Raw genomic sequence first — 14,793 nt, forward strand, 5'->3', positions numbered from 1 at the left:
TGATTCGACGTGCGTCTCACCAGAGTGTGTTTCCGTCCAGTTAAGCGCTGAAAGATAGCGAGCTGTTCGTCAGTCATTGGCCGATCGTTCACCATGGCATTGGTCCATTGAGCTGCAACGACAACACGACGATACATTAACGCGTGGCCAAGACGTGGATTCTAGATTTGAAGCTTTCGTGACTGCAAGGATTCATACTCTTCGTTTTTTCGGTAAAGTCACGGAGGTAAAAAAAATGAAATAAAAATTAATAAAAATGAAATAATAAAAATAAAATAATAAAAATCACGACATTTCGGAGGCAACACAAGTCCTCCGTCATCAGGTGGGACCATCACAGCCAGATTTGCTGTATCAAGATCAAGTATCAAGATCAAGATACAGCAAATCTGGCTGTGACGGTCCCACCTGATGACGGAGACTTGTGTTGCCTCCGAAACGTCGTGATTTTTATTATTTTATTTTTATTTCTTTTTTTTTTACCTACGTGACTTTACCGAAAAAACGAAGAGTACAAAACGTGGATGCCCCCCCCGCCCCGGTCCGAGCCACATCCTGTTTACATTCCACCTCCCTCCCCACCCCCCCCAAGTTCCGCTTACAACATCTCCACATCTTTAATTGTCCTCATTTAGGTCAATTAGCCGTGCCGGTCAGGCTTACATTGCTTACACGCACGGCACTGGTTGAGTGTGTGTCGGCGCATCCGTCTGCGCTGTTGAATCGACGCATCGTACGTACGGCAGTACATGTATGTAAACGCACCTCTTCGATGAAGCACTTATCTACACAAAGTGTTAAGGACTTAACGATTCATCGATTAAAATCAATTGTAATGGTCACGATACATGGAGTGAATCGCGATAATTTAATTATTTGCAATTTTACGATGTCGTTGTGTGTAGTTCGTGTGACTCCTACAGCCACTGGAGGTGCCTATATTGCACCTCATTGTTAACCAAAGAATCCCGTCTGGAATGATCTGGTGACACAGAATGATGCCTTACTCCCTTTATTGCCATGGGTTTCTGTCCATCCAATATATACGCATTTACATTCACTGCAAACGTTTAAAAAACTTTCAAATGTGTCTCCTGTATTTATTTGTACAAACGGATTCAGGCGCACCTTCGAACGCGATCATATTAATCTCTCCCCAGAGTTCTGCCTAAACAAGCGCAGGCCTCAGCGCGCGGAAGCCCGTTCACAAAGACAAAGATTCCCCCGTGTAGCCTTGACAAACTGTTGGGCCAAGTGCTGTTGGCGAGCACCTATGTGGGACGTAAATCTACCCAGGACATTAAGAGTCCTATACAGTATTTTTGTTTATCAGTTCACAAAAATAATAATCACATAACACAATTCACAAACAACACATGTACATGCCGTTCTCCCCCTCTCCCGGTATTGTTATGGTGTGCACCTCAGAGGTGACAACCCGAGGCGAGTGTGCATGTATGTTGAACTTCTTTCGCACCGTACGTAGCCAACCGTGTTAATTGGAGGTGCGGGGAGAAGGACAACAAACTGGACACAAAAAGCAGTTGTAAAGAAATGAGTTTTCAATCTAGATTATTTAAAAGTGCATCGCTCCGGTGGCTTCCGAATATCGGAGGGAAGAGCGTCCCAGCGCATCCGAAAGCGCTCGATGCGGCGGGCGTCTTTGTTCGGTGGCGAGCCAAAATCCGCTGCGAGAGCGTGGACGATGGGGGGGGGGGGACACTTACCCCCGGGCAGAATGACCCCGTCAATGGCGTGAATCACTCCGTTCACACCCAAGATGTCGGCCTGCACCATCTTCTTGTTGTTCACGTAGGTGGTGCCATTCCTCTGCAATGGCAGTCAGTGGAAAAAGACAAAAACACAAGCGTCCGATGTTGCTTCGAGCGAACTGTGCTTGTATGTGCCGGGCCGAGTACACGCGCAGTCCCGTTTGCAACTCCACTGCTGGATGAGGACTGCGGTGAGCGATGTGCTTGTGAATTTATAGATTTGTTTTAAAGGGAGCTAATTGATATTTATTTTTTTGATGTTCATTGCATTGCCTAGGAAATAGTGCGTCCATACATCTGTCTGAGAACTCTTCTCTATATGATCTATCCCAACATAAACGAATTATGAATCACTGAACGATATGATTCATCATGCATAACAACAATATTATAATTTTCGTGACAAGTTATTCCGGCAATACCTCATAGCGTTGTCAAAGAAAAACTCCAAATACAATTGTAATGAATCAGCCTCCAAAATACACGTGTTTAAACGAAGCTATAACAAAAGCTTCAATTTCATGTCTCCCCAGAAACGTGTTGCCTCATGAACCAATGCCACTTGGAAAACCGCGGCCTGGTCTGCACATCACTGAGTCATCAGCGAGGAGCGCGCTACTAATCATAAATAATCAGTCAAGCTTCTCAGTAGCATTTGGTTGTTTAAAGAAATCTCACAAATACCGCTGGGAAACATTAATCTTTAGGCCATGAGTGCTGTTGAATCACACGTTGTTATTTTCAGTGATTTAGCCACCTCCCTTACTAACGTATCTATTTGTTTGATTTGTGTACGGTAATGTGCTAAAGCAATACATCTAAAAAGCAGCCGCTCAATGACACAAGCAGCTAGACCCAAAGTTACGTTGGTGATTAGTGACGGTGATTATGGTGAGGCGAGACGGTGGTTGTGGTGAGTAGTGACAGTGGTTGTGGTGAGGGGTGACAGTGATTGTGGTGAGGGGTGACGGTGGTTGTGGTGAGGGGTGGCGGGCAGAGGTCGCAACCGGGTACCCGATACCCGTACCCTACCCGATACCCGGCTACCCGTACCCAGCCAGGTACGGGTACGGGTACCCGTTTGCGACCCTGGTGCGGCCGGGTACGGGTACGGGTAGGCCGTGAGTCACTGGTGAGTAACCGTTTGTCACTCATTTCGGGTAGGGTACGGGTAGGGAACGGGTACCCGTACCCGGCCAGGTACGGGTACGGGTACCCATTTGCGACCCTGGTGCGGCCGGGTACGGGTACGGGTAAAGAATCAAAACCCGTTTGCGACCTCTGGTGGCGGGTGGTTGTGTGGTTGTGGTGAGCAAACTGGGATGAGGGCTGACGGTCAGTGGTGGCGGCGGCGAGGGGTGGCGGCGAGGAACGGCGGTGAGGGGAGGCGGTGAGGGGAGACGGTGGTTGTGGTGAGGGGAGAGCCGCCGTACCACGATGACGTCGAGGCGCGTGCCCTGCGCCGTCTTCACGAGGTTGCTGCCCACGGGGACGATGCCTCCGCTCACGAGGATGCCCTGGCTGACGTGGCCATTGATCAGAGCGGTCAGCTCCTTACGATTCCCTGCGGGCGACGGAGAGATGCCCGACTCCAGCAGCTGTTGCCACCACATCCGCGGTGGCTCACACAGAACCACTCAGTCAGGCCTTGGGAGCATTCTCCTGACTGATTGGCCGAATAGGAGAACTTTGTGCGAGACACAGCAACTCAGTGTCACCGTGCAAAGCCCTTGCAGAGTGGCAGAAGCCACTGAGAAATGATAGCCCAATGAAGTGGCTTTTTAAGTGGAACATTTTCACAGCCAAATATTACAAACGCATGTTTTTTTTTTTACATGTGGAGGAGAAAAACCAGAGAACCCGGAAAAAAAAATCTACGTGACCACGGGGAGAACATGGAAACTCCAAATATACAGTCATTGTCAGGATCGGGATCGAACCCACAACCTCCTGCATAGCAGGCGAAGCATTTAACATCTCGCCACCGCGTCACCCCATTTAACCATTACACACGAAGGGCAGCATCCCAAGTTGGGGGGAAAAAAAGCTACGTAATAAAAGTGCGCTGGGGGAAGGGGGGGGGGCGCTGTGAGTGGGGGGGGGGCCGGGGGGGGGGGCGAAACAAAGAGCGGCGCTCAGGGGAAGGGCAACGCACGCTTCAGTTTGGTGAGCTCGGCAGGGCCCAGCGATTTAAAGGCCTCGTTCGTGGGCGCAAACAGCGTCATCTCGCCCTGGCGCCCGAACTTCTGTGCCAGCCCAGCCACGTTCACCAGGGACAGCAGCGTGCTGCAACACAAAGACAAAGGTCACCCGTGTAGCCTCAACTCACTGCAGGGGCAAGTGCGGTTAGCGAGCGCCTACGATTGGCCGGCGCGGCACACTGCGAGGGGGGTGGGTGGCCAGCAACCACGCCCGGCCGCCTTTGTCTCTCCAGTGACGATGTTTACACACTGCACCAAGTACTCATTTGAGGCTAAGTCGACCTAGGGGAGGCCCAGGACCGGTTCAAATAATCATCACTGGTGTTGGCCGCGAGCGGGATTTGAACTCGGTTTCCCCGGGGTTCGTAGCGCACCACTTACCCTACCGCTACACACCACACACGCACACCGCACACACGCACACCACACACACGCACACCACACGCACACACACACATGTACCACACACGCACACCACACACACGCACACCACACACACGCAGACACCACACACGCGCACAACACACACACGCACACCACACGCACACACACACACGTACCACACAAACCACACACGCACACCACACACACGCACACCACACGCGCACACCACACACACGCACACCACACACACGCACACCACACACACGCAGACACCACACACGCGCACAACACACACACGCACACCACACGCACACACACACACGTACCACACAAACCACACACGCACACCACACACACGCACACCACACGCGCACACCACACACACGCACACCACACACACGCACATCACACACACGCACACCACACACACGCACACCACACACAGGGGGGCACACGGGGAGACGGTGGTAGGGTGGGCGGTGGAGGAGGAGGGTGGAGGAGACGAGGGAAGGGGCGACGGGCAGGCGCAGGAGCGGGGTGAGAAAGGTGAAGCTCGCCCTGGGTTGAACAGAGGTCCGTGTGTTAAAACAAATGAATGCATCCACTCAGCGATGCCGAGTAAGGGAATTTTAAACAACGACCGAGGGAGAGAGGAGTTGGTGGTGGGGGGGGGCAAATAAAGCGTCTGGTTTCGTTTCGGTAGGCTTTCGTATTTCTCTAACACGTGTTTGTTTTAAATATCCTCCTATATTTTCCTTGAGTGAAGAAAAGTTTTTTTTTTCTTCTGCAGGACCATAATTAATCAAAAAGGCATGTGGAGAGATGAGTATGAATGGCGTTGTGTGTGCGTTGATATCAGTGGGGGAGCGGCAGTGTCGTCGTTCGCGCACTGAACTTCGGACGTTGCTCACGGCTAACACCAGTGGTGAATATCTGAAAAAAAGAGGTTGTGGGTCTCCTCTGGGTCAACTTAGCCTCAAATGAATAAAATTCACAGACTGTTGGGGCAAGTGCTGTTAGCGAGCAGCTACGATGGCACCATGCCTGGTCACTTCCTTACCATACCAGGTACTTATTTAAGGCTGAGTCGACCTAGGGAAGGCACAGGACTGGTTCAAATATTCGCCACTGCTCTTGGTCATGAGCGGGTATCGAACTCGGGTCACCGGGTTCGTAGCGCTGTGCGCTAACTGCTTTGCCACCGCTCCTCGTTACTATTGTTCCACGAAGACTACGGTTGCCCGTATGGCCTTAAACAGACTGTTGGGGGCGAGTGCTGTTAGCGAGCACCTGCACACGACCATCCGCAAAGTCAGACGGGGGGAACGTTGCTTGCTTTATTTACAATTTGTGGCCACCAATCCAGATGCTGAGCCTTGCCAATCACAACAACGGGCAGAGGTGACTCAACGTCCAATTCCTGTCAACAGGTTGGGTTGAAGCGCGTATACGTGTGGGAGGGAGGGAGGAGTGGTGGAACTTCTTAGCAATAGAAATGTGGCTTCGAGGTCGGTCATTGTGCGTTAGGTAGCGTCGCGCATGCAGAACACCTGGTTTGTTTAATTGGGAATCTGAACTTTAATGCTTTTTTTTTTAAATCCACTGTTTAAAGAAAAGCTTCACGCTCCTGAGATGACGCAGCTGGTCATGAGGTCGCGGCGTTGCGGACTGCGGCGCTACGCCGGCGGCAGTCTGCGCAGGGCATTGCAGAGACAGATCTGTTCGTTGTACTGTAATTCTATGCCCCCGCATATACGCTCACTGCCGTCACCAGCCCGTACTGACCAGCGTGGTGAAGTACGATCAAATGATCCCCCAAATTCCTCCATTCATCCAACAGCAGACTGAGCAAGGTGGATTTAGGAAAGGTTTTTCTACCACTGACCTCCATACAGCCTAACAATCAGAGCCTAGAAAGAGCAAATGAGCATCAAGGAACATCATGCCGGACTATTATCCAAGCTCTCACCAACCAAGGGATTAGTAAGCAATATAGTTATATGATCAAACACATTTACAAGGAAGGAACTGGTACATACACGCACACACGCATGGGTATTATGTATAACCAGGTAAGACACCACGAAGACAAAGGAGGCCTGGGGTACGAACAGAATATGTGGAGTTCAGAAATATTTCCGTGCAGAAGACAAGAGTTGTAAATTCAACAAAGAATACATCAGCAAAATGAAAGTCGGAAATGAAGGTTAATTTTAAAACACATTAACCACGAATAAAAATGTTCAATAAATAATCCGATTATTATAACCGCGTAGTTTTGTAAATCAAAAACGATCCCTTGCAATGAAGACATGTCAACATATAATGTAGGAAAGCTCGTTAAAATGTCCTTGCCAATTTTACAAATTGGTAGTTGTGGTATGAACCTCGCACGCAATGCTCTGCTCTAGTGAAAGATGCCACAGGGATCTTCAATGTTGATTTATTTTCTTCCAGCAGACAGAATTCCAACGAAGTAACGCGCGAACGAGACACATCGCGAACGGGAACAGACAGGAAGGCTCCAAGACTCCCAAGGCATCGTTGCTTGGCTTAAGGAAATCATAGCTTCCTTCAAAACAGGTTGAGCCGTTCATGAACCACAAGGTCTTTTCATCTCTGGATGGCAGACGTGTGAAGCCTTGATATTACCAGACATCTGTACGCGATGTGATACGGTGGCGGGACGTTAATTATTATCATTATATTTACAGAGAAAACATCAATCGTAGTCTCGTCTTCACGGCTGACGGTAGGTAATAATTATACCTTAAAAAGAGCGTTGAGATTTTCAAACTGTTGACCAACTCTCAGCCTCGGATTGCCAATGATTATTCGACGTAGCATTGCCGAGCGATTTAAAATCTACGTTTCAGTGGACAGCTGCTATTAAAACCGCGGTGAGAATCAACAGCACTGGCGTTGCGTGCACACGAGGGAGACAGATAATGGCGCAGCTCGGGGTCCCTCTTGACGCAGGACGTGGGGCGGACTCACCTGAAGCGAGCGTCGTTGCGGAGGAGCTCCATGATGGTGCTGGTGGCCGGCTTGATGACCTTGTCGACCACGAAGAGTGCGCCCGTGTTGGTGGACTTGTCGCGCACGTTCACGCACGACGTCTCGACGCAGATCGCCTGGGGGGGGGGGGGGGGAACGCGACGGCGTCAATACCGCCGCGGCGGTCAGATCATCCTCGACACGTGCCCCATCCCGCCCGATCTCGGCTTTGGCAGGGGTCGAGGCTGGATAGCGCTCGGATGGGCTGGCCACCACGCATGGATCGGGTGCTGTAGGCATCGGCAGAGGGCACTGCAGAAAAATCTATTGCAACGACGGCTGCGCTCGCCGCCTTCACCAAACGGCACTGACCGCGCGTGGGCAAAGCGTGAGTCTTGAGCCCGGGGCAGGGGAAGACGCTCCAGTGGGAGGGGAAGCGAATGAGAACGTTACCGTCCACTGCCATGGCGACTTGACGTGTCCTCTGGTGGCTCACGTCAGGTCGAATCCTTCCCTTGGCAACTTTTCCGATTACTACCGACAATCATTTTCTGCACGTAGCCAACCGTGCAAATTGGAGGTGCGGGGGTAAGGACAACAAACTAAACACTCAAAAGCAGCTCCGTCGATCGCGCGAGCTCAGTCCCTCCTCCGTTTGCGCACTGGAGGAGACGATCGGCGGCGTTCTCGGCGTTCCCGCCGCGGACGGCACGGGGCGGGGGGGGCGCTCGCTGCGAGCCGCGTCGGTGCGCGAGCGTGCGACGGGGAGGGAGAGACGCGCGGCACTTACCCGGTGGTAGAGGAAGACGCGTAGCTGTTGCCCGCCAAGCGTCTCGAGTTTCTGGCCGTGATACAGCTGATTGGAGAGGTGGCGGCCACGGACCACGTGATTGAGCAGCATCTTCTGCGTGCTGTCCGACGAGGTCGACATCGCGGAATCTGTCGGACGGGGAACGCCCGAAGCGTTTCACGGCGACGTTTCGTCACGACGGTCAAAACGAACGTCGTTCGTGTGCACGGCCGATCTCGCGTTCGCTGCGGCTCGAGCGCTTTTGCCCGGCGGCTCAGTGGCAGGGCAAGCGACTCGAAATCGAAAGGCTGCGAGTTCATATTCTGGCTGGGGTCATTGCCTCCTGGCATCATTAAAACGAGTTGCACTTTTGGCGGCGAGCCGACAGTTGGTTGTCCTGCGGATGAAGTCGTCGTCCCGGCGGAGGGACAGGGAACGTTGGCCGCTGGCTCGGGGCCGTAAGCAGGAAACAAGCACCGCCTCAATGCCCACGTGAGCAGGGACATTGCTTTGACTTTCGAGAGAGCTTTGACAAGGGGCACCCGGCGATAACAGCAAACGACGACGACGGCAATCGACATCAATGATGTGACGGATAACATAACAGTCAACACCCTACCTGGTTGATTACGTTCTTCCTGAGAATGCAAAATTTGAGAGAGAGATGAAACACAGAACCAGAGACATATAGACAGACATCACAGATATCTGTCTGCTTATATGTCTGTCTATAGGTCTCTGATTCTGTGTTTTATCCCTCTCTCAAATTTAGCATTCTCAGGAAGAACGTAATCAACCAGGTAGGGTGTTGACTGTTATGTTATCCGACTCTCTGTTGTATTACATTACATGTCTAAGTATACTAGATTTGTGTTTCTATTTCATTTATACCTGATGACGATTGCTTGTGTTGCAATCGAAACGTAGTATGCTAGTATTTAATTTATTACTTTCTCTTTATACGTCACTTTACCGTAAGAACCACAGAGTAATTCCTGCAGTCACGAAAGCTCCAAATTAAGTATCAATGATGTGAGGCAGAGAAGCCCCCCGCCCCTTGCTGGGAGCAGTCCCTACCTTCCATGGCGCTGTCCTTGGGCGCCAGGATCGTGTACTCCTCCCCCACCTTCAGGCTGGACTTGAGGCCGGCCTCTGCGAAGACGTCCATGAAAGTCTCCACGCCGTACTTCTCGGCGACGTCGAACACGTCCTTGGCTGCGGGCAGACGAGGGGTCGGGGTTCTGGGTTGGCGATGGCGATGGTCGGGGGGGGGGGCGTTTAAACGACTCGCGGCGTCTCCTGAGGCCATGAGATCAAAGTCTCGCGCCCTGGAGTCAACGATTTCCAGGGTCCATCGATTTAGTTCTGTTTTTTGTTGTTGTTCGATTTGACGTCAGTCGCACGCGAACCGTTCCAATCCGTAGGCGACGGGGAAACCCATTTCTACAGAGAAAATTTAGTCCGAGTGAAGACGAGTTGAAGATTTCTCTTTTTTTAGCCAGGAGAGAATTCACAGAGACCAGTGTCAGTCTCATTTGCAAGGGTGACCTGGGAAAGACGGAATCGGTCTGTGGTCGTTACTCTGTCTCACTGATGCCTCTCGGTTGTCCACATTTTCTCAACGTATTGGACGGTGGGCTAAGACAAAATGACGGAATGCAGTTATTCTGCCACACTCTGAGTCTGAAGTTTCCTACTTTGGGATGTTTGGCCAATACCATTACCAGTTACATTGAATGTGTTTTAATTATGGCAGGATGAAACTCATGCCAAACAAGGTGGGGGAAACATACAAACTCAATAGGGAGAGAGGCACGCGTGTTACCACTGGGCCACTCTGCCGTCCAAAGTGCCATTCATTATGAACTCGATGACAATTAGGCAGTCTGAGCTGCGTGGTTGACATGTTGGCCGAGACGTTCGTTTTACGTTTGGGATTTTTTTACCGAATGTCTTTTCAATGATTCACAGGAACACAGGAGAAGAATCTAGAAACAATCATAGTCTAAACTAAACTATTTTACCAGGTAAGGCCCACTGAGCTAAATAGCTCTGTGTCAGAAGCGACCTGGCCACAAATGGTAGCTCAACAAAGTTGCTTATTACGTGGAAATGTATTGCAGCAGCCAAATACTATAAACGCGTGATGTTGATTCTAAATGTGGAGGGAAAAACCGGAGAACCTGGAGAAAAATCCACACGACTGCGGTTAAAACTGTGGTGTTTGCGAACACTTGTGATTCTTACTCTTTGTTTTTTTCGGTAAAGTCACGTAGGTGAAAACAAAATAAACTAAAAAGAAAACAACTAAATTAAATCACGACGTTTCGGAATCAACACAAGCATCCGTCATCAGGTGTGACTGCTCCAGCAAAGTTACTGTAGCGTATGAAGAGGGCTATTTAGAGACACGTGTCTATATAGGGTACTAGGGGGGGAGCAGCCAAGGGATCGGGGGGGGGGCATGCGGCAGGTAGTGTGAATGCTCTCAAATCTCGATAGGATGACGCCAACGCCATGGTGGACACGTGGAAGTTTAGACGGATTAGACTCAGACGTGGGACGCTCTGCCCATAGAACTCCGCCTGACCTCTGAGATTCTCCCGTTCAGAAACGAATAAATAAACGCATTTAGTAAGATATCTCACCTCTTCTTGGTTCTTTCGGTAAAGTCACGTAGAAGGGAAATAATAAAATAATAAAAATAAAACATTATAAAATATGATTTCCCTTCTACGTGACTTTACCGAAAGAACCAAGAAGATGAATCCCTGCAGTCACGAAAGCTTTAAATCGAAATATATCTCACTTCGCTTTGGAGGAATTGGGTAGTCGTTTTTTTTAGGGCGCAAGTGTCATTGATGTGTGTTGAGCATTTGTAAGAAGATACCATTTGTATGCTCTGTCACTGATTAATTACACTGTGTGTTATATCTTACATATGTGTTTCTGTGACTTTTACTGACCATTATTTTATTATACTGTACAGTGCTCTAGAACCTCTGTGCGGCTTGTTGCGCTTTAGAAATCTTTAAAATAATAAAACATTGTGAAATCTCTACACCGTAAAGTGTGCGTGTAATGTATTTAGCTCGATCAAATAAACAAAAAACTGATGTCGAGTCCTAATTATTTTACCTTTGCTAAGAACGTATCACAGCAGCACAGCGTATTACGCAGCTGTGTGCGAGTGATGTAGTATGACTGATGGGAATAATAAAACCCCATATCCCTCATCGGGCAGGAGCAACAGAACTATCTGCTCGAGGTCTTAGGCTCGGGAGGGCCCAAATAAGGGCTAATGACTCGTCAGAACTGACTTCTCGTGCAGGGGCTTAAACGCAAGGGAGATCCTCTGAGGTCATTTCCCAAACGTGAAACGTCCAGGCGTGCGGCCAATTTGGTCCGTCGTAAAACACCGGCGCCCGTTCGCGTTTAAATTTTTATTTTTTTGCCGAGGCCAAACTCGAACACCGTGAGGTGAAGGGCACAAACCGCCCACGTGCAGAGGCGTTTCAAGAGTGTGAATTATACTCAGCGGCGATACCCCGATTTACGTCTCGTCCCTTTGACGTCGGCAATTCATTATGAACACCGACACCCGATTTGCGGCGCTTCAACCCCCGCTCACGGCATCATCTGTCCCTTCTCAGCCGTCACCCCCACCACCGACTACCCTGTACGCGAACCACTTTGCGTTGCGCTCAAGGAAATGCATCGTGCTGCAGAGCGCAATGTATTATTAACGTACGGTCGTCTCAATATTTTGTTGTCGCACCTTTCAGGAACGCATCCCTGACGTTAACTGGGGTATTACTGTGTATGATTTGTCGACAGTGATACACCACCTCTCGTTAAGAGACTGCGTGGTTCACAACACTGCGGTCTTAAAATAATGAATAGGGGGCACCGCAGAGGTGAGATGTTAACTATCTCGCCCGGTACACAGGAGTGCGTTGGTTCGATCCCCAGTCTGACTCCTGCTGTATATTTGGAGTTTGCGTGTTCTCCCTGTGGTTGCGTGGATTTTTCTCCGGGTCCTCGGGTTTTCCCTCCACATTTATAAACACGCGTTTAGAGTATTTGGCTGCTATAAATGTCCACGTGATCAGCCACTTTGTTGAGCTGTCATTTGTGGCCAGGTCGCTTCTGAAAAAGATCTACAAAGCTCAGTGGGCCTTACCTGCTAAAATAAAATGAGTTTAGTTTATATAAATAATAGGTGACATTTCAGGCAATTCCCCCTCCTACAGAACACATACAATGCGTACAACTTTTTCTTTCAAGGCCGCATTGTTCCTGATGAATGTGTTACGTTTGTTGTTGTTGTTATTTGTGCATTGCTGCCAAAGCGGCAGCAGCATCACAAAAAATGTGCACGGTTCATGACGACGGATGTGTACGTACTGTGTGCATGTGGGTCTACACATTTGGTACGATGCTTTGTTGACACTCACACGGCAGGGCAGTGAGTGTGCAGTAGAAACAACAGTTGGAATTCCACACAGCACCCATCCTAGCATGCAAGGAATGCAGTACACTACACCTGGACATGCCTCTTGCATTTGATCTTCTGAAGGCACATATTCAAGTTCTGTCTTTCACACTCTGCACAAGGGTACGCCAAGAAGCACGCTATTCACCGCACGATCTGTCATCACCCAGCACTCAACCTCACCTGCTCTCTCCAGTATATATATAAAAGATTCTATGTCATCATCATCAGCAGCAGCAGCCATATTCTATCCACTACGGAATGGAGGTGTGCCAAGGACGTGGCAATTCCTCGCGGCCCTGCGATTCCACAAATTAATTAATTTCGTTCCTGTGCGCGATCTGATTTCACCGCTCCAACTGGCACAGCGGCAGTCCTCTCTCGTGTGTTGTCTCCTTTGACTGGCAGTCCGTTTACCTGTCTCGTCCGTCCGTTAACATCCCTTCTGGCGATTGTGTTTCGTGAGGACGGCCAGGAAACTCTAAGGTCTACCACAAGGATGGAGCAATGGGATGACCGATGAGCGCCGCATCGTTGCATCGCGAGGCCGTGACCGACGGCGACAGATTGGGCAGGCCTTCACCCAGCAGCGGATAGATCGTGTCTCATTCCCGATGATGATGACGATGATTACACTCGATCAATCTGTTCTTCATTGCATATAAATATACATATGTCGCGAAGCCTTTTTGCAGTTGTGCTGTGTTTGTTCTTAATCCGCGACGAGCGGTTCAACCCGAGGACACATCGGAGGGCCTTTGCGTATTTATTTAAATAATGTATATTAATTATAACTATCAATCACATATTTTAATTTATTTGGCGATGCTGCTGCTGCCGCTGGCAGTGGTGCAGAAGCAAGTTGAGCCAAAAAAAAACCGAGCCAACTCGACGCACTCGTCAATGACACCGTTGCGGCCTTAGAATTAAGCGAATCTACGAATACAATCGGCGACGTCCCGGGCTGAATCGGTCCCGGCTCTGTTAATTGTTCCTCCGCCGTAGGCCCCCCGTGCCACCGGCCACTGCGGAGTTCGCGGTGCCGAGGCTGCTTTTCACCTGTGTCGGGCAGCAGCAGGTCGTCGATGAGGTGGATGACCCCGTTAGTGGTGACGATGTCCTTGCGTATCACGTTCACCTTCCCGTTCAGGGTGATGTCGTCGCCGTTGCACGTGACCTGCAGCTTCGTCCCCTCGGCCGTCTCCACGGCGGTGGTGCCCAGGATGGACTCGGAGCATTGCAGGGACGAGATGAGGTGGTTGTTCACCATGGCTGTCGGGACAGGAGCGCTCGGTTATTTAGGGAGGGAGGATATAATGAACATCGTCATCGTCGGCATCGTGAGACATTTTGTGTCCACTGCTAGATGAATGAGCAATGTAAACTCTGCCTGCCTGTGTAGATGCACGGGGTAGAAGGTATGCAATGATTTGTCCCTCTGGTGACGCTATACATCCCTATACCTCTTCTTGGTTCTTTCGGTAAACCAAGAAGATGAATCCCTACAGTCACGAAAGCTTTAAATCGAAATCCCTATACCTGTCCGCCCATAAGGTTTACCCGTATTCTTGTACAGGGAAAATTAGTGTCCTGGATCATACGATGTACAGCCGTTTCAATACGGGCCAAAAAGTATTTTTGTCTATTTGTTTGTGTTTCTCCCTTGTGATGGGACTTTGTGGGATGAACGTTGAGATTTATAAGGGCGCGGGGTGACCAGTAAGGTCTGAATTGGTCTGTAATAAAGTAGGCACTGATAAGGGGGTTGCCAGATATGCGTTCTCACAATTAAAAGTTTCGATTCGATTCGCGAATCCGCTCCTTCTGGTCTCATTTTAACCGTCTAATATCTCGTGACCATCTCGTTTGCTGTATGCATGTTCGTTGAACTTCTTTCGCACCGTACGTAGCCAACTGTGCTCATCGGAGGCGCGTCGATGGCTCTTGGTTGATCGCGTTCAATGCCAGAATTGCGCGCGGTTTTTCGCGCGGCCTCTTAAACCATTCTTGGACGCGGCAATCGACGCATTTACAATGCGTGCAACGATGGACGCTAGTCGACAAATTTGACACCGCGCGCCTTCTACGCAGGAAGGCAACGCACAACGGACGGCGTTTAAACACCGCGTGCTCTCCAGGCGGCAACTTAGCGAC

General features: G+C 50.0%; 1 protein-coding gene across 1 annotated transcript in view; it reads right to left on the reverse strand.

Annotated features, from left to right (window-relative positions):
- LOC144722629 (transforming growth factor-beta-induced protein ig-h3-like) overlaps window positions 1–14,793 on the reverse strand; it is a 31,845-nt gene that overhangs the window by 4,979 nt on the left and 12,073 nt on the right. Inside the window, exons 8-15 of the mRNA XM_078600885.1 lie at window positions 13,699–13,911; window positions 9,222–9,359; window positions 8,145–8,293; window positions 7,355–7,491; window positions 3,928–4,058; window positions 3,206–3,336; window positions 1,728–1,830; window positions 21–112 (exon numbers count right to left, since the gene is read on the reverse strand). Coding sequence (XP_078457011.1) covers window positions 21–112; window positions 1,728–1,830; window positions 3,206–3,336; window positions 3,928–4,058; window positions 7,355–7,491; window positions 8,145–8,293; window positions 9,222–9,359; window positions 13,699–13,911 — 1,094 coding nt within the window. The remainder of the gene's footprint in view (window positions 1–20; window positions 113–1,727; window positions 1,831–3,205; window positions 3,337–3,927; window positions 4,059–7,354; window positions 7,492–8,144; window positions 8,294–9,221; window positions 9,360–13,698; window positions 13,912–14,793) is intronic.

Source organism: Lampetra planeri, chromosome 15 (genome assembly GCF_965212315.1).
Source record: "Lampetra planeri chromosome 15, kcLamPlan1.2.h2, whole genome shotgun sequence".
Lineage (NCBI taxonomy): Eukaryota > Metazoa > Chordata > Hyperoartia > Petromyzontiformes > Petromyzontidae > Lampetra > Lampetra planeri.